This window comes from Cololabis saira, chromosome 17 (assembly GCF_033807715.1).
Source record: "Cololabis saira isolate AMF1-May2022 chromosome 17, fColSai1.1, whole genome shotgun sequence".
Taxonomy (NCBI): Eukaryota; Metazoa; Chordata; class Actinopteri; order Beloniformes; family Belonidae; genus Cololabis; species Cololabis saira.
Window position 1 is genome coordinate 26,682,057 of NC_084603.1, and position 20,520 is coordinate 26,702,576.

General features: G+C 37.9%; 1 protein-coding gene across 1 annotated transcript in view; it reads left to right on the forward strand.

The window, feature by feature from the left end:
• The window catches only part of arid5b (AT-rich interaction domain 5B), a 76,378-nt gene that overhangs the window by 25,697 nt on the left and 30,161 nt on the right, over positions 1-20,520 (forward strand). Inside the window, exon 4 of the mRNA XM_061745920.1 lies at positions 9,092-9,322. Coding sequence (XP_061601904.1) covers positions 9,092-9,322 — 231 coding nt within the window. The remainder of the gene's footprint in view (positions 1-9,091; positions 9,323-20,520) is intronic.

Consider the following 20,520-nt stretch of genomic DNA (forward strand, 5'->3'; position numbering starts at 1 on the left):
GTGACATTATTGGCTGTGAGTTACATGGGGTACAATTTCCTGCCAACCCCGCTAAAGCAGCGGGGAGATCCAGTAAATTCCTTGGCCGAGCAGATAATGTGGAAATGTTGACAACAGCAAATTTGAGCTGAGTGAGTGATTTAAGGAGTACAGTGGGTGACAGAGAGCAAGATGATAGTGGTTTTCAGCTTTTTCCTGTTTAACTGTGACAAGAGAAATGAGCACACTTGCCTGGGAGATCTTATCACAGCCTGTGAGCATTTTGATTATTATCTCAGTTGATCATAATTGGTACAGTTTACAGTAGGCCACGTAAAGTCTGCTTTCAAATGTCAGTGGCCCCCACAATAGGACGAGTTTTAGTCACAACTTTCAAAGCCAGTGCAGAAGCCATTCAATGAAAGTGCAGGAGATCTGTGCAGTTAGCCCTTCTTTTTTTCTGGTTTGGAAATTCAATGAAATCAGCGATGTTTCATCTAATATTGCCACAGCCATTCATCCAGCAGAGCCGCTGCTTCAGCCTCAACAAATGAGTCTCATATTGCATGCAGCATTTCTTAGATTTTGATTATAATGAGTAATTTGTCATGCTGGCTATGAAAGAGAAATTCTTCCTTACACAAGATATTCTTTCTGGAGTCCTATAGTGTCAGAGCTTGTTCTCATTATTTTCACTCCTGTTTTTACACGGCACAGTTTCTTTTTTTTTACTCCATGAAATGAAGTCTCTGGAATTTCCCCCCCGGACTAATATCAGATCCACCCTGTGTTGTGAAATATAATTTAGTGCTTTCATGATCCAAAATCGGATACATGTGTTACAGCCACTAGATTGAGATCCTTATTTTTAGAGCGTCTCATGACAGTTAGTGTAGCTAATGACTTTACCAGTCTGCCGTGAACCGCCACAGTGTCACTTACAGGGTGATGCAAGAGGGCAATGTTTCCCCTTTAATGTGTCTTTAAAGCACTGCTGTTAGATTTGCACGCTCCCACACATGGATGCACGTCCCTTTTGCTTGATGCTGCAAGATACCCAACACAAACATGTTTTAGTTGTCCTCTGCTCCTTTCAGGCATTTTCATTCAGCCCTGCCAATGTGTTTGTCTTTTTTGGATTTACTTTGTTGATAATTTTTATGATTAGTCATAATAATGTGTATCTTAGTTGTGAAAGAACATCTTCATGTTTACACAGGGATTGATAAATTACTGACATTTCATTGCAAACATTGAATCAGCATGTTGTTGATGTACTTCGTGTTCTGTCATGTTTGAGTTATGGCATCACCACAAGAAATATCTTGCTGTGGATTTGGATGGGTTTATACACTTTTGAATGAATTCTTGTTGCTGCAGCACCTTTTGTGACCTTCTATCTGAGATGAACTTCAGTAGAGGAAGAAAAGTCTGAACTGCAGTAAAAGAGTTTCAGACGGTTGATGAGGAGTGTCTTCTAAATTGCTTCCTTGGGTGTGGACTTTGCACTTTGAAACTTTGGATTCCTTTTTTTTTTTTTTTTTTTTTTTTAAAGGAAAAAAATTACTTGTTGAAAGAAAGGAAACCCCAAAAGCATAACTTTGTCCTCTTTAAAAGCTGATATTTTTGACTAGCACTTGTAAGTGGTTTGTATTCCTTTAAATGCAGCGATGGGTTTGTGGAAAATTCAAAGTTTATTATATGTTTTAGACAGAACAGTCAGCTGGCAACAGCGGCTCGCTGATGAATAATTTTGAAGGATATCAAATTTTCAAAGACACACAAAAGGAGACACAGATGTTTCAAAAAAGGACAATTTAAATTTCATCATGTTTCACATTAGATCTTGCATTTGTTCATATTTATTCGCAGTTGTAGCTTGAGATGGATTTCCAGATGAATTCTTATAGGTCACGGCACCAGTAAGACACCATATTGATTCACTGCACGCTATAGTGTTCCTTAATGATCAGAAAGAGGAAAAAAAACTGCAGCATGTTTTCATAACAATGCAGGACTCAAGGAATTTAAGTCCTGAGAACATTGCTTTTCTTCGCTGTCATTCTTCTTTTTTTTTTTCGGAGGGGGGATTAACCTTAAGTGATATATATCATTATGTAGACACATATATTTTTATGCCTGGTCACGGCCTTGTTACACAAGCAATTCAATAACGGCTGGACCTGTGTTGTTGTGGTTTAAAAAAAAAAAAAGGCTAAAAATAGGAAATCTGAAGTCTGGTTTCATTTTGATTTGGAAAGTTTAAAAGTGATTCAGCTCTGATTCTTTCATCTCTGGAGCATCAGTAAGACCAACCCATTATTCTCACCTCATCGTATATGTCACATCCTGGTTACAACACTAGTGTGTGCACTTTTTGTTTCAGTATATGTGTGTTCTGAATTTTTCCACCTTGAATAAAGCTCTGCTTTGAGGCTATAGATGAATGCCAATATCACTGCCATGGCAACATCAGAGCTGATTTTAGAATAGCTTTCAGTTGTCACTTTAGTCTTTACACTTTTCATTACAAGGATCAAGTCTCTAGTATTTTTTATGACGGGTACAGTACATTCAGGTCTCTGCTGCTGATACTGACACAAAATAAAAACAATGACATAAAACTGCAGCGAACTAGGTCAAGGTCTTTTTCACTGTCTCTCTGAAATCAAAAGCAGAAAAAGCATTTCTGTGTATGGCTCCAAAACAATGCAGCAGTTCTTTATACAATATAATATCAGTGTCTTTGTTGAATCACAGTTTAAGATAAATACATTCTGTCAACTCTCAGACTAGTTTCTGGATGCAAAAGTTGTCATGTTTATCTTCCTATCTGTCTTCTACTAGCTCCCATATTTATTCTGCTTTCTAAAACAAATACAATGTACATCCAGACTCTTAAAGAACTAACTTGAGTAACAACGGGAGCACAATCTCAGTTATGATGAAGTGTGGAAATACAAAAACAGGAGATGTTGTCACAGCCAGAATCCACAAAAGTACTGTGGCAAGTTCTCCAAGATATCTGCAACAATATACCAGCCAAGTACACGGCAAAGCTCCCATATGCACTCAGGAATTAAAACGCAGCATTCTGTAAATCTTACGTGCACTGGTTTGAATAAAACTGTGGAAAAAAAGGAGCATATGCTTGTGCATCTGCTGCCTTAATGTGTATTTGGTTTAATGTTTGTCTGCAGCACCTCATTTTCCTGAGTAGATGTTGCTCCTTTCCCCCCTGTCTTTCTGACATGTTTGTGTCTAATTACACAGGAAATGTGTAATAAAAAAATAATTTTGAAGTAATTTATCAGTAATTATAGATATTTGTGAAAACATTTAAAAGTTATAGAAATTCCACTAAAGCGATTAAGGAGTGCAGAAACAGGTGCAATGAAGCAGTAACAGCTACAGAGGTGCTGTTGTGATCACGCAATTTTAATTGACATTAACTTTCTCACAAATAACTGCAATTAACAATGTAATTATCCTTTTCTATGCATTTGAAGCCACAGTTGCAGTAGGCTGAAACTGAATAGTTAATAACTCTTTAACTGTTCATATTATTTGTTTTTATTTTACTTTTGGTCAATAACATACTGCAGTAATTTGATTTTCCTTTGGGAAAGTTATAGTGTTTTTCAATTTCAGGTTCAGTTTTTCAATTTAATAACATCTGAAAAAGAGCATGGCATTAGGCTTTGGAAGTAATAAATAGACATTTATTTTGTTTTCATGTTTTTACTTGAGACTTTATAATCGCAGCATGTTGTGTTGACATCATCTAAAGATTTTACCAGTCGTCTCATTAATGCTTCTTGAAAAGCAGCTGGCAGAATATTAGAAGTTAAGCACCTCAAGATAAACAGTTTTATTAAGCGGTAATTCTCCATACAAGTCAAACTGCAGCAGAGGACTGCGTGCCACTAGATTAAGTCATTAAATAAGCAGCATGGAAACCACAAATGGTTTAAAATAAATGGGAAATAGTGGTGGATTTTTTTTTCCTTTTAAAAAAGTTTCCTCAAGCAATTTTTATACAAATAAATGGATATTATTAAAGTTATTATACAAGTTAATGGTGGCTGGCTCTAGTTATGATCTGGTGATTATATAATAGTCTTCAGAGGCCTGGTAACAGCTGGTTAATGTGGGATTGAGATGCAGTGTTGTGTCTGAGAACTGGTGAAGTCAGAGTCCACACAGAGAGAATTTTAATTAGTAAATTTACATGCAGTTGAAAAACGACAAATGATGGAAAAAATCTGCCAAAATACATGTAGAGGTGCTCTCTGTCTTTCACACTTCCTGCTCTCTTCTTTTGAACTTGAGGTTTTCTGTTATGATCAGTTCAAGTTTGTGATGAGATTATCCTGATGAGACTATCGCCCTTTCAAGACAGGAGGGTGAACCCAGTCATTTAGTGCTCATGTGGTCGATCTGCAGCCAAGACACTAAAGTGGGCACAAACTGCTGGCCTGGATGATTCATAATAATCCTCTAAAATGTTTTCAGTCTCAAATGCAGCAGTGTGTTCTGCATCAACAAGACAAAATACACCTTAATAATCACCAAAATTAATCAGGGCACACATCCAGGAATGTGACACATTTTGAAAGAGAGATGGCAGGAAACTGGAATGACAACAAAATCTAAGAGCTGTTGGCTGCTCATTCCGAGGAATTTCTCTACAGATTAGTGACGCAGATACAGTTGTCTGCTATGGAATTGTTTACTTTACAAAACCAAAACGCAAATGATTAATACACTGAAATCACTTTAGACAAAAAAAAAGTAATATATTGTTGCTGAAGTAGCAGTGAGAGTTTGATATGGGACAACGGGCAGTGGGAAGTTCCCATGTGGGAAGATCTGCCGACCCGCTGGGAGCAGGTCCCTCAGTCAACGGTGCTGACTCTTACTGACAGCTCTTCTGGTTGTCAACGGAGGAATGGGATTGTGCCTCATGCTGTCCTCATCCAGGGGCAGGATAACAGTGAGTAAGAACGCTGGACATATTTTTATCGGATTTACTTATCCAAACTGCTTCCAGTCCCTCAGCTCTGTGAACAGTTTAGTTTAATATGAAACCATGAATAAAGAGACAGGTGACAGCAGCAGCCAGTCAGCTTCAGAATGAAGAAGGCTTAATAAGCCGTTTAGCACAAATGGGTGTGGAAGTGGGTATTTATTTATCTATTTACTTTTTCTTTTTGTCTGCATATATATATTAATGGTTAATACTAAGTTTGGCAAAAACCCAAAAACCACATATATATATGCATTTTCATCTTGCGGCTGTCATGGGTTTTAAAGGTCTGTCTAAATGGCTGCATTTCCTCTTTTCTGCTGTGTTGCAAAAGTGTTTAATAAACTGGATTCTTGTCTGGAGGCGGTATATGACATCATCATTGTTATTGTGACAGTAACAGGTTACGTGACTCTTAAGGTGTTATTCATTGGAACTGAGCATTGTATAGTGCTTGATATACAGTTTAATGATGAATATTCCTCCTGGATTTACTGTAGTTGTAGAGTATTAGAATTTATTGAGCGCTTTACTGACTGAGTGGCTCTAATGTCAGCCATCCCATGAGCAGTTATGACCCTGACACTATTGTAGTTTATGAGGTCAGAAGCTTTACAGCATGTTCTGGAAATAATCTGCTATACCACAGCTGTTTGAGCAACACGCCATGCTATCGATACTACGGCACAGACAGTCAGACACATAGAAAGAGAAAACAGAAGCGAGGTTTCTTAATGTTCAGCTCCAGCCCCAACCAATTAGAAAGCTGAGATAAGGACGTCCTTTATTTTGAAAGGCAGCACAGTTAGAACTATGGACAAAGTACACTCAGTGTACATTACACGCACCAAAACACACAAGAGCAGTGACATGCATACTTTACAATGTCTTTGTACAGTTATTAATACCCCACGGCGCTCTCTGAAAATTGAATCTAATCAAGTGAAATGCTGTGAGGGTCCTCAGGAGAAAGAGCAGGTCTGACGGTGACCGCTTACAATAAAATCTGTGACATTTGGAAACAAAGCCTGCTCTATACCTCTGAGCTGTAATTGCGTATGACAAATGCCACAATCTTGCACGAATGTGTGTCTGCTGCGTAATATGCATGTGCATGTATGCACAAATATTTGAGCTTATGCATCTTGTGGGATTTGTGGCACATTTTTGCACGCGGTGCATGTGTGTTTGTGCGGTGGTTGGATGGTTTTAATCATTCTTTTGAAGTGATCTTCATATTGGAGTACAGTGGAACTAATTACACTAATTGTTTGGTATGCAGCTGCTGTAAATATGGTCTGAACGGAGTCCCTCCTGTCCTTTTCCCTCTGCACATTTCAGTGATTTTTATGAGCCTCCAGTCTCATAAAATAATGTGAAAAAAGAAATCCTAAAGAGAGAGAAAACAATGTGATTTTTAAATCTTTTAAAGCTTTTTGGTAAAGCAAAGCAAAAGGCTTCCTAGCTAGCTTGCGCTGAAATATTAACTCATCAGCACAATAAATGTCATAACCGAGCGCTTTGTAAAAGCAGACAGGATGGTGAATATTTCATATAAAACAGTATTTCAAACTGCCTGGCTGTTTCATCAACTATTGGGTTGTGTAGTCCGTTTTGTATGCAGTTATGATTTACCTATTAGTGCAGTCTCGTCGCTTGTTTTAGCCCTGCTGATGTCATGTGCAGGACCAGATTAGAAACATATTAGCATCATAGATAACCAATAGTTAGCCAGTGGATGTCTGTTAGTCTCTCTTATCTTATCTTATCTTATCTGTAATCTGGAGGGAAGGAACGAGGTTTGGTGGCAGAAGCTTCCTGGTTTCTGTTTGTAGTCTATTTGTAGTCCGGTCATGTTTGAGTGGGCTTCGCACAGGAAAACTGTCTGTATAGAGAGTAACGGAGACAGCCGGCACTGGTTGAAACACAACCACAAAACAATTCACTATAATCGGGCAGAGACTCTCAATAACAAAATGAACAGTATAGTTTCTTTTTATAAATGAATGAATAATGAAAAAAATTCTAATTTACAACACTGAACTTCATTTCATGTACTGTATCTAACTGTGTATGTGCAGTGATGTAGTACCTTAGTGTAGATTCGGGTATTTTTTTATTTTGTAATAAGCCTTAGGCCTGTTTTATAACTGTTATTTTTGTTGGCAGAAAAAAAACATTATCAGATTTAGCTGAGCAAAAAGCCCAGCCAAAGTATTTAAAGTGGAAGCACAGCTCGTTCATTTGTATTTCTTTTAAAAATACATGACTTAACTATATCCTGCTGTGTAGAAATAATTACCGAGCAGGTAATGAGTTATAGATAGCATTTCTGCTGTTGTGGGTGACAGCAGATGTGTTCAGCTAATTAAAAAGTAAAAATCGTCATTTTAATCTCCAGCAGACCTGCAGCTTTGACTTTTTGTTGGTTGTATAACACACTGCAGATAGAGATTATTGAAGTGAAGATTATATAGGATAAATGTCATGTAGACATATGATTCATAAAACTCAAATAAAGAGCTCCTTACGTTCAGATTTGGGGTAGACTTCAGTGGTTTTAGGTTCAGGCAGCAACACGTGTTATCTCTCCGACACGTTTATATGCCTTGATCCTACCTCTTTATTTTAACCCGCAATAATAAACTGTGAATTGTAAGTTTTCAACAGAGTCTCCATGGTATTTCTATATGGAGAGAATGGCAGCCGGCCAGGCGGACCACCACCTTGGCCCAGACTGAAATACCTAAACAACTATTTGACTGCCAGTAAATTTCAAACACACAATTATGCCTCCCCTGGGACGATTTGTGAAAACTGTGGTGATCCCTTCATCTTTTTGATGGGCTTCATGACCTAATACCTGAAAAACTAATAACAATCATATCAGCCTCAGATGTTTTTCACATTTAGTCCTTTCTTTTTTTTCCAGGAAGAGTCAGCTCGTGAGCATGCTAGATAAACTCTCTTATCCCCATGTTTACATTGTCATGGTGACTCTTACTTTCGGCCTTAGCTGGCGTAAGTGTAACATTAACAGTTCAGTTGTCTCTCAGGATATCCTTTTAGCTTTTATGGCAGTTTATCATGTCGGTTCAGTCTTTAATCCTTCAAATAACGGAAGGCATTTTATTCGTCAGTTAGTCGTTACACATGCAAATACTTTAGTCAAAGTGACGCACCATTGGTGGAATATTAATCACGCAAGACGTGCAGAAAGTCCAGCCTTAATGGAAACTTCACTACAACCTGATCTTTACAGCGAGGGTTGATTTTTAACCAAGATACAAAACTGATGTGTGCAGTGAAAGTCTGCACGTGTGAGTTTGGTCAGTAAGCAGGAGATACACAAACTCTCTTTCAAACACACATACAATAAAAATAACTAATAAAAACTCTGAGGAATCCCCACCTTGAAGTAGCTTGTTAAAAAAATGAAAATGTTGTCAAAAAAGCTAATGTCTTGAGGTTTTCTGGTTTTCCTTCTGCCACTGCCACAGCTATGCATGTCATGCATTTCAAACATGCAGCCTGACTGCATGTCAGTTTAATACTCATTTGTAAGGCAAACATCCGAAGGTGTCATGTCAATCGTGTGACAAGTATTTTTGAAACAAGGAAAGGATGTGAAAGCTATTTAAAGCTACAATGAAACGGCAGCGTTAGTGTGGCCCACTTCCTTAAGGAGAAGCATTTCCTCAAAATCACTGTGATGAAATATAAGTTGCGAGAAATTGAATATGTGTCGTATGTGAGAGATGTGGATCAAGATATGACCGGTTTCGGCTCAAACCAGAAAGACAAAGCACATGATGTTAATTTCAGTGTGTCTAATCTGAAGTTCTCAATCATGACAATCATGAGTGTAAGGATCACGCTCCTGACAGCACAGGAATATAATAGCAGCCAAATAATGATCCACGAGAGGGAATACTATTTAAAAAAATGGAAGAATAAATGTGTCTTTTTCTGAAACTCCTAAAGGGACACTTGAAAAAATGAATTACCCTCTTTCCCAGTTCAAAAAATAAAACTGTGTAATCCCTTTTCTGACAGTTTTTCTGTATTTTCTGTTTTTTTCAGGCCAGGAAGAGGATGGACGGAAGGTTTTAGTCCTCAGTTACCCCCAGTATTGCCGGTACCGCTCCGTTTTGGCACGGCTCCGAGAGCAACCGTCCTCTCTGCTCATAGACCACACGGTGCTGGCGCTGGGCGGCATTGCTGCGTTGGGTGGGAGCACCAGGATCCTGTACTGCCGCGACACTTTCGAACACCCCACCCTGCTGCAGAATGAGAGCATCTGTGACGAGTTTGGTGAGTGTGGCAGCTGGCGATGTGCCTGTTGATAAGTTAACACATTAACTCATTTGCAACGCCAAACAACTATTGCGGAAGACTTTTATGGCATTTTGAACTGTTATAGGTTGCCTTATTAAATTTCACCGTCGCCTACTGATCTCTGAACATAGGCAGCCTCTTAAAACTTGTTTTCATCATATGCTCCATCTCAAACTTCCAATTATGTCATTTTGGTTAGCCAGAGCGTTTGTTCAAGTCTGCTTTAAGTGGAAAATTGGCGTCATGGGGAGACTAATGTAGCTCCATTGTGTGAAAACTTAGAAAACATTCTTGAGTGCATATAAAAATTGTAAAAGGATAACGGCTTCTACGCAAATTAAAAGGCACACTGGGGTTACAAAGAAAAATACAGTCATGTAAATAAAAACAGTATCAACACAACAAAAGAACATAATGGTTGAGAAAATATTTAATTACAATTTACTGCTTCCTGACAATCACACACAATGGTGTTGAGTTGGAAATAAGTTATAGTTATTTCTCACGTCTAAGTTAAGATCCTTTACTTGTGTAAAACTAGACTGCTATAACATCTAATATCTTGTTGGACCGCTTTCAACTTCATCAAATATTCGCCGTGGTTCATTTCAGTAAGATGATGCAATGTTACCGCATTCATTTCAACCCAGAGTAGTCTTAATTTTATTCTCCAAACCTTGCATTGACGGCGGCAAAGTCGGACTGCAGCCTAGTCTTCTTCAGCACATATCAAAGAGTCTGAGTGGGGTTAAGGTCTGAACTCTGTGGTAGCCAATCCATGCGTGAAAATGGCGTCTCGTACTCCCTGAACTGTTCTTTCACACATTGAGCCTGATGAATCCTGGCATCACTTTCTTGGAAGATGTCGGTGGTGTTAGTGCAGGAATAGCGGTTGATGGTCACTCAGTGTTTGCAGGTAGTCACCTGACCTCATTTGTTGGATACATAATGTTGCTGAACTTAAACCTGACTGACTGCTGACGGCAGTCCCACATTATAAAAATGCCTCCCCAGAGTGCAGGTTAGGCTGATGGGTGTATCGCCCTCCACGTTCCTGGTGTTGCCATTCTCAGGAAAAGGTTAAATCTGGACTCAGCAGTTCACAAGACCGTTTTTGTTATTTTTATTACTCCAGACTCCAATTTCTATGCTCCCTAGCAAATTGTTACCTACTTCTTTTTTCAAGTAGTTTCACTGATAAAAGCTTTTTTAAGGCTTCATAGCTGTTAAATCTGAGCACCTTGGGTTCTCCTCACAGTCTGCATTTAAAAATGTTCTTTTCACCAACAAACATTGTTCTACTGCTGATTTTAGTTTAAATGCTAATCAGTTGCATTTTAATGTTAAATGTTAGTCACAGTCATTAAATGTTACTTTTCTTCCTTGTGTATGATTGTTCTCAACTATCCTTCCAGGTTTTCGTGGCAACCTTTCTAAACTCAACTTTCTTAGTTTCTGTGGTTTTTTCAGTTTCCTCTGTCAGTTTGATAGTCCAATAATGTAACTCTTCATAAACAGAAAAACCTCATTTCCATATTCAGAGGATGCGTTTTTAGGATTTAAAGGGTAAAAGGTGACTCTGCTTCATTTAGAATTAAATCACTCATTGCCAGCTTAAACATTACTACCAGCCGAATCAGCAGTACTTTTCCAGCGGCCTCTTTCATGCCAGATATTATGTAACCTCCATATAGTATTGTTAAAAGTCAACATAGTACTGATTATGCTCAAAAGAAAAACTATTTTATTATATTCGGGGAGAAAATTTCAATAAAAAAAAATTACAAATAAATGATTGTAAATCATTACATAGTTCTTACTCGTGCACAATGAAAAGCAGGATTTTACTGTTTTACACGGTTGAGGTAGAACTGATGTCAAATTTTTTTATGTACAGGTACCGCAACAAATCCCAAGTCACAAAAAAGGATTTATTTGATTTTTTTTTTTTTTGATCAATTGAATAATTCTTTGGTTGATTTAAAAAAATAAAATAAAAGGGTGTAGCATATCCTGGCCATATTATCCTGGCCAGCTATACTGATTCCCTTCATGTAACGTCTCATGTAACGTGCAGAGTGCACCGAACCATCGCAAAGGGATAGAGAAGGGCTTTCTGATTTGACTCAAATAAAGTGTCCAAGAGCCATTATTCAAAACACCTAAGATATTACGACTAATGACACCTTACATCAACACCTTTTTACTGCCAGAATCATTCACTGGCGTTCCTACTCCTCTGCTCAACACTTTGGATGTCTTATGTTGATGCTAGTCTCGTCATTGCCTTGCCTGTGTCAAATGCTGCATTTCTCTGATTTGGATGCGTATTCAGTGTCCAGAGGTAGTTTCTGCTGAGCTCATCAGTACTGCCCCCTGGAAATCAAAGTCAAATCCACAGGGACTGGACTAATTCTTTGTATTGAAGGGTAAAAGAATTAGCATGGATGGCCAGGGTAGACACAATGATGCCGAGCCCACTTTTACAGCCAGTTCACAGATTCATTCACAGATTTGTAATAAAATATATTAACATGTGTTCATATACTGGTTTTACAGTGTAAATGACTTCAGCAATTTAGCGAATGACTTAAGCTAATTGGTTAATTGATTGATCATTTAAGCTTTTCTTTTTTAATAAAGCCATAACATTGTGTTTTACAAGTTTTATATATGTTCAATGTAAAAATAGGAACAAGTATACTAAAATTATAGTATTTCTCTAAAAATGTAACAAAGTAGCGGTATGCAAGGAATAAAATTAACAATTAATTTCATGAAGTGTCATCTTCATAATCTTTTTCTTTTAATCTCTATAAATACACTGGGTAATTTATTTTATTTATTTATTTTATTGTATAAATCATTATTTTTTTAATATCTTGATTATGGGGATGGTGCAGAGGAAAAAACAAGCATATCTAATTAGTGTTTGATATAGTATTTGAGTAAATGGTGTTATATGCCATGGCTGGCTATTGGTATAAAGACACAGTCAGTTGAAATGTGGGGAATGTGGGCTCCATGTTTTAGTAACTTAAAAGAAAGCAAGAAAAAAGAGATACTTCAACTGATTTTAATATTTTTTTCTGACCACGTTGAAACTGTTTGTGTTTGAAAGCTGAATCGGTTGAACTGCTTTGCCTCCATAAATAAGTATTCAAAGGTTGGTTTTTTTTCAATCTGTAAAGAAACGTATCCATTCTTTTAAACCAAATTTTGAATATCCGGAAATTTGGGGATATTTGTTTTTGATCCCTTTGGGACACAAACTGAAAATAGTTTAATATACTTGGCTTGGATTTTAACTGAATAAAAATGTGAGTACTGTGTTACTTGGTATGAATAAGTCTGTGTATTTGAGTGGAGGTTGTTTCCGTGTTTATCTCCCACAGCAGACAATAATCCCTTGTGTATTCATTCTGTTTGTCCCTTTTGCCAATCTAATTTAGACTGAACATGCTTTTGATCTTTCAGAAAATTAAATCTAAGATTTAGAAGATTATTTGTAATAGTTTGAGGATATTATTTATATATATATATATATATTGTCTCTTGTTTGTTTTGTCTCCAGAGCGGTATTTGTGCTCGTGAGCAACAGTTACGGCTGTTCAAACAACCTCATCAGTCACACCTTTGAAAAGCATTCTTTATTTGGTGTGGAGTTGTGAAGTGCTGGAACATGTCTATTTGCCGTTCACTACGCCATCCCTGCTGCTCATGAATCCACACATTTTATTAAAGCAGAGCCTGCTCTGAAACAAAGAAATAATGTGATTCATCCCTCGATTTATTTCCTCTGCCTGGTAACTCGGCAGGCTCCTGTTGCGGCATCGGTGTGACATTCACAGTAACGGCTTCGCTGGTCAAAAGTCATTGTTTTACTTTTCCTGTAAATTTGCCAGGAGGTAATTACATTTTAAGAGAGCAGCATAGGTGAGAGCAGAAGGGAAAACAGTTATAGACATAGGAAAATAAGTTATGAATAGTAACGCTAACATCCTGTGGCTGCTGTTGCTCATTCTCTTGGCTCAGTGATGCCATTCCTCTGTGAGCCACATTTAAGTTAAAGGTTTATTTTCATAGCCGAAAGGAATTCTAACTTTTTTTCTTTTAACTAAGGCAGCCAGATCACTAATGTTATTCACATGAAGCCGATTCAGTTTAAAGCAGACTTTTATTTCTGCATGAATTGCTGCTCAGAGACTTGATGGTGATTTGTCTCTGAACAGCAAAGCTAAGTAAAATTGATCAGTATGGCAGGTGAAACTGCCCTCAGTGGCTTCTTAACATAGAGCGACAAGCACACACGCACACACACACACACACACACACATAATGATATGCCGAGTACAGTTCTCCCGCTATTCACAAGCTCCATAAAAGAAAGAAAGAAAAACTGCCTTGTTAAAGCAACCTTTACTAGAATGAATACCACTACTGTGGCTGCATAAGAAGCAATGCTGCACATATGTTGAATGTTAAATAGTTAAAAAGTTATCTGGGGAACAATTTCAGGACTGTTTTGTTCTTTCCTCAATGCTAATTCTGACCTTTTTGCAGTCATTCAAATCTGTGATTATAGCTGTCTATCTTGTTTAAGTTAATTTACGAAAGTGTGTCAATCTACCTCAGGGGTGCAGAAGAGGAGAGGGCTCAGGAAATAAAAAAACGAAACAACAACAACTGGTATTGCTGCGTGTCAGCAAGCCTGAAGTACAGTATTGTGTAGTAGATGAAAGGCTGCTGGTGAAATGCAGCTTATTCTTGACACAGCACTACGGTACTTGCTTGTACAGCACAATCAGGTTGAGATTTATTATTTCATAAGCAGCACATGCTGTTTTATTTGTGCATGCCTCATATTCTTCAGCTGGGTTTCTGAAGCCGGGACGCTGAAACATACACATGCTCCGGTTTCTCTATTCTTCTTAGCTTTGATTTACTCTGTGTTTGTATTGACGACGTGATGAGGACGACATAAAGCCATCTCAGCTATATTAACAGCAGTTGCAACAGATTCAGCTGCGCTTCTTCACTCATGCGCTTCATCTGACAGTCACCCTTCCTTTTGAACTATCTTGAGCAAAACTACGGTTGCTAAAGTTACCAGCTCTTTAGTCCTGTGATCCATATTCATGTTCAGGATCGCCTGTCACCTCGGCAGCTGCTCTCCTCACTGGGAACGACACAGTTTTTGTTTATAATTATAATCATGCATTCTCAGGGAACGTGGATTGATTATCCCCGTGCTACTTTGTGTCCTCACTTTTATTTCTTGCCAGGAGGAATGTAATATTACCTCTGCACAAACGTCCAACAGGAGATATAAATTGTGTTTTAGACCGCACTGGTACAAATGTTTTTTACTTATTGCATTCTCACTGACATACAGACTGAAAATCAATCTCTTATATAAGCCGAAGAATAACAAAGGTGTGACATACTGCACTTTAATAATGTTAGCATTACTGAGGCTCCAGTGCTGTGATAAAAAAGCCTGAAATAGCTTGAGTGACAAGGTTCAAGTTATTGTTGTAAGCTATCTATTAATTTGGGAGGGATACTATGCCGTGTTTGCTTCAGAGAACTACCATTTACATGGGTAGGATCAGCCAAACTGCGGTTTAAGATGATGATACATTCAAACAAGATGGCTTTTTGTTCATAAAAACACATTATGGGCAACATTCTACCCATTATTATCAGATTATCTCAGAAGGTCTGCTCTCAGACCTTCCTCTCCCCTCCTTTGCTCTACCCCATCCCCGAAACCCAACACTCCTTGTGCGCACAGCTTAAAACAACAGTATTTTGAAAGTTAGTGAGGCAATCATGTTTTTAGGAAAAGCTACCCTCCTCCTCCTCTTGCTCTCTCTCATTTGTCCTATATTCCCCAGGTCTCATTCCTTGGCACAGAAACTACATAGTTCATGCTCAGCTCAGTGTGTTTTGTTTGAAATATGTCTCACTCAGTGCTGGCTGGATTTTTTCTTCTTTTTTTTATTAAAAAGAATTTTTTTGGTGCAATCCTTTTGAATCCTTTTCAGTAATCCTCTTGAGTGGGAAGAGTATAAAAACTATTTATTGCTTGAGTATATTAACGTTGTCCAGATGCGCCAGTCACAAGCATATTTTGCTATTTTTGTGCTGAGATATGTGTGTGTGTTTCTATTTTTCATGTGTGGTTGAAGTTGTTCTTGCCTTGTGCGTATTTATGAAGGTGTTTGTACATGTCTGAGTTAGTTTCCTTTTTGTTCACAGGAGATAAAGGTTTCATTTTTGGTAACAACTGATGCAGACATGTACTGCAGAAGAGGAAATACAGGAAGGGAGGGGGGGGGGCATCTAAAAACAGCAAATATGTTAACACTTTAAGCTTGTACGTTTAGATTATATCTGGTGAGTTTGATTGGGTTGAGTCACCACATAAAACATGATGTCATTGTTTCCACAACTTGAACCCCTTCTCACTGCCCTTTAGACATGAAATCTGATTACATGAAATATTCGTATGCCATTGTCGTCCAAGTACAAACCCCTTCTGTTAATTTAATAGGCAAATTGCTGGCTAAGCTTATGTTTTTTCCTCATCTCCTGTGCAGATTTGTGTTAACCAACTGCCCATGAATATTTCATTGTCCATATGTCGTGGTATACAGAGGAGATAGAGTCGGATTTTAGAGGAGAAAAAGAGCACATGCTGTGGCTGTATGGCCAGATTTCATAATCAGGGCATGAACTGTATATAGAAATGAGATTAGCATCTGCTGCAGGGGCCATTACTGTACACATGTCATCATACATTGTCCGTAAAATAATTCAGATTAAAGAAGTGGTTGATGCATTCGGCTGTTTTCAGGTCCTGTACACAACACTTCATCAAAATATAGCCTTAATATACCCTTTCTTCCTTTTTTGTTCCATTGCCCTAATGTGCCTGGCATGCTGTGGCAGAATCAGCACCACAGTGCTCTTTTAACTGCAAGCACTTGGCTTCAGCAGCATTAGCGTGACTTCTGGGTTGAATAAGGCTCAGTCTTTCTGATTATCCCTATTATGTCATCACCAACTCAATGACTCTGCACACTTATCTTTGCATTGCTTCTTATCTATTTTTAGCAAATAGCAAAGAAATATAAATATGCATGTAGCTATAGACAATAGTTCTTTCAGAGATTATAGATTGTAGCCAGTTCAGTGATTTCTGACCAGTGCAAAGGTTTCTCAGAGAAGCAGAAAATGGATGAACAGTGGGAGAAAGGACACCCAGGTTCAGTCTTACTTCTCTTATAGGATCGTGTTATTGGACATTGTGTATTCGGTATATATAATGAGTTCTAATAAATAATATAAGGACAATCCCCTATTTAAACTGGAGACATGTTACATTGGCCATCTGATAGGCTCTGAATGCTTCTCTCGCTATATGAGATTGCAATTACATAAGGCAATAAAGGACAGTTCTCATGTTAGTGAAGATCCACATAAAATATTTATCTCTAGTGAGCTATTATGTTTCTGTGAACTAAATGAAATGAGATTGTAGGCAGGGTGTACATTAATAAGGCAGCAGTTAACAAATCATGTTAAGGTTTAACTTTATTAGATGCTATTAACTTCAGGGAAGTAAGATATTAGGAGTTCTGTGAAAATGTTGATTTCCTATCCTCAGTGCAGTCATATTCTTTTTCATTTCACCTGAGTGTATAGATTTATTTACTGAAGCCTAACATCTACTTAGTATGGGTGTTGCAACACAGTAAAATGTTAAGTCAGTATTTTACCGTCACGCCGCCATCATGAGCAGCGACAGTTTATAAATCTTTCCTTGTGACTGCATTTAAACTTTGACATTCAAGATTTTGAGAAACCAGTTTAAATCAGATCAGTCACATATTATCCTATTTTAAGTGTGTTATTCCTCAAGATTGCTGGTTTCTGCGAGAACATTGTACCGCCGTTTCAGTAAGTGGGGGATTTTTGAGGGCAGGATTAAGAGCAAACGGTATGTTGGAAAGTCTTTGAATGCACCAGGGCAGAATGATTTCTAGATGACTGCTACTTGTTATCTCAGCACCACAAGCTGATGATACTGATAGAGAACGATACAGGTGATGATCCCATAAGTAAACATGCAGCCCAGAGGAGAGATATATTTAAATCGCCTGTATGCTATCAACTACTTGGGCCTGATGTTCAAAAAAAATGTGACAGGTTATTATCCGACTTTGAGATTAAAGGAACAGCCACACTGTTGCGCAATCTGAAAAAAAAGTGATAAAATTAAGCATATAATTAATGACTTTACACTTAAGCTGAGGAGGCCAGCTTGACCTCATTTATAATGGCTTCAATGATTATTTCATTAATAAACTTCTCAAATGATTAAGTACTACTGTTGGTTGAGTTGGGTTTTAATTAGATAACATGATGCAATACAGTTTTCTCAGTGAATTCCACATTTGAGCTGTGATGAAGTTTCTGAATTTCCCTAATAAACTAAAGCGAGCAGCATGTTGCAACTTGCAGAGAGCGCGTCTGAGTCATTAGTGTAACAGTAAACGCTGCCGACATACTCCTGCCTCGGTCTGGCGCAGAAACACCTCATGAATGCAACCTTTTAGCTGAGTTTCTCAGTTAGTTATCTTTCTGCAGGTAGAGGCCTGTTGCAAGTTGTTGTTCCTGAAAAGAGCTTGTGTAACATAAGTGACGTCAGAAGTCCCTGTTCCACTGCTTGTACAGGATGGGAACAAGGTGAGGATTATGCTTTGTGTGACAGCCGTGATTGATGTTCCCTGTTTCTTTGTTTGTTTGTTTGTCTGGTTTTTTTGTTGTTGTTTTTTGTCTGTTTTGTTTTGTTTTTCCCAAAAGGATGTGGCAGCTGCTTCAGTTTACAAATGTGTCACTTATTCTTTTGAATGTTCAGTTCTTGTCATTTAAATGAGAAAAGAGAAAGCGCAGGTCCACAAAACGCTATAAATTAGCATATGAACAAGAAAGAAAATCAACAGAAAGATAAAAGTATCCAATGGCCTATTTTTTATATATATATATATATATATATATATATATATATATATATATATATATATATATATATATATATATATATATATATATATATATATATATATATACTGTACATATATGTAAGAATGGTTATTATTCATAATCACTATGGCTTTATCCTGTGTACCTTTTTCAAAATGACAACGTCCCCATGATTGGGCTCATTGGTCGACTCAATCCCATCAAGTGTAACTAGAGCGTGATCTATTAGAATACATATGTTTTATTGATGTATGGGCTTCGTGTTTATCCTTGCATTCATTTATTTATAGGTTGATGCTGTGATTTTTTTTCTTCCAGTAATGAATAGGATAAGCCTTGAAGCTTATCCACTGCTCGCTTTCATCTCTCCCTCCCTCTTTGCCTCCCTCCCTCTCTCTTTCTCTCTGTCTCTCTCTCTCCCTCTCTCTATTGCTCTCACTTCCTCCAAAAGCCAAATTGAAATACTGTATTTTTTAAAACCCCAGTCCTACTGAGTGGTTGCAGCAGATTGTCAGTACAAATGATGTGGAAGCGTTTGAAGGTTATCCCGTTTTTAGCAAATCCTTCACATTATGTAACTATGACTGTTTTACGTGTGTGTGTGTGTGTGTGTGTGTGTGTGTGTGTGTGTGTGTGTGCGTGTGTGTGTGTGTGTGTGTGTGTGTGTGTGTGTGCGTGTGTATGTGGGACAGTCCCTCTGTGTGCTCTAACATTTCTTTACAAAATTGGATTTATTTTTTAATTTCCTCTGCTGGAACAATGGCCATTAAGAGCTACTTGCCAACACTCGGGCACAGGGAAAAAGCTGAAGTGACATGTTCATTTGTCAGATATTTACAGCCTTTATTGTGTAGTGCAGTTGTTTTATTTTTGTCCTGACAGAAACGTAGCACTGTGACATATTACAGTTTAAATACACACAGAAATATATTGTTCCTTGTTGGATTTCAGCCAACACCAAACCTTTTTTTTTTCTTCTTCTTCTTTTCTACTTCTAATCACACAGCGCAAGTGTGCATGTGTCTTTAGATAAACACTGGATGATATTATTGAGTTTGTCAGGGGCAGAGGTCATCGCATTCCTCAGTGTGTGTGTCAGTCAGTGGAACTGGGTTAAGATTAAACCCAGCCTTGTCTCAAATGTGATGTGTGTTAATAAGTGCTTAACAGGCAACGCTACCATCATGAGGCAATCACATGAGGTGGATAGAAAGAAAGAAACACAGAGGAACAAGAAAGGAATTAAAAACAAGGAAATTTAAGGGATGGATTGCAGCTTCTTTTCTCCCAATAAAGCTTGTGATGGGGTTTTTTGGCTTGTAAAACATGTAACACTGTAACATAATTTCCTATTTACTTTGCAAATGGAAAGCTTGAGTCGACAGCCTTTATGAGTTTGTGCTGTGCTAAAGTACACACACTCACACCCCGGTAGAAGCACACACCCCAATGAATCCGATGAGAATGATTTCATAATCCATCGCAATAATAAACTTCTTTGAACTGTTTAATTGGCTCTTCCTGGAACGACACGGCTTCGCTTCATTTGATCTGATGAAAGAGTAATGTTGCTTCTCCCCAGGGGGAGCATGCACAACGGCGCACAAATAACGAATTAAGAACACTACCCCCCCCAACAAACGACTGCCATAATAAAGCAGGAAAATTCATATTGCAATAACATCACTTTCCTTTAAATTGCTTTCATGTTTACTTGCTTACGTATCTAATTTTCAGAGCTTGTTTTAAGTGAAAGCAATGCTGGAAGGGCAATGGATTGAGGTCACATGGAAATAGATTGCCATCTGAAAGCTCTATTGTCGTCATAAACATTTGGAAACCTTCCAGAAACAGGGTTACTTACAGTCTCTGTGTGAGATTTCTTTGAAAAGTCACACCTACTGTACACTCTTGTACTGTAATAGCCTTTAAGGCAAGTAAGGATGTTTGACTGAAAGGCATGCGGTCTACCAAAAATACTGAAGCAAGTTGTGCAAGAAAAGGAGAAAGAAATATGTCAAACTATAACTGACACAGTCATGATGGTTTAGGAAAATGTCCTCTCTCCCTGGCTGAGGAATATTAATAGTGACGGTCTGAATGGAAAGTCTGTGTACAGC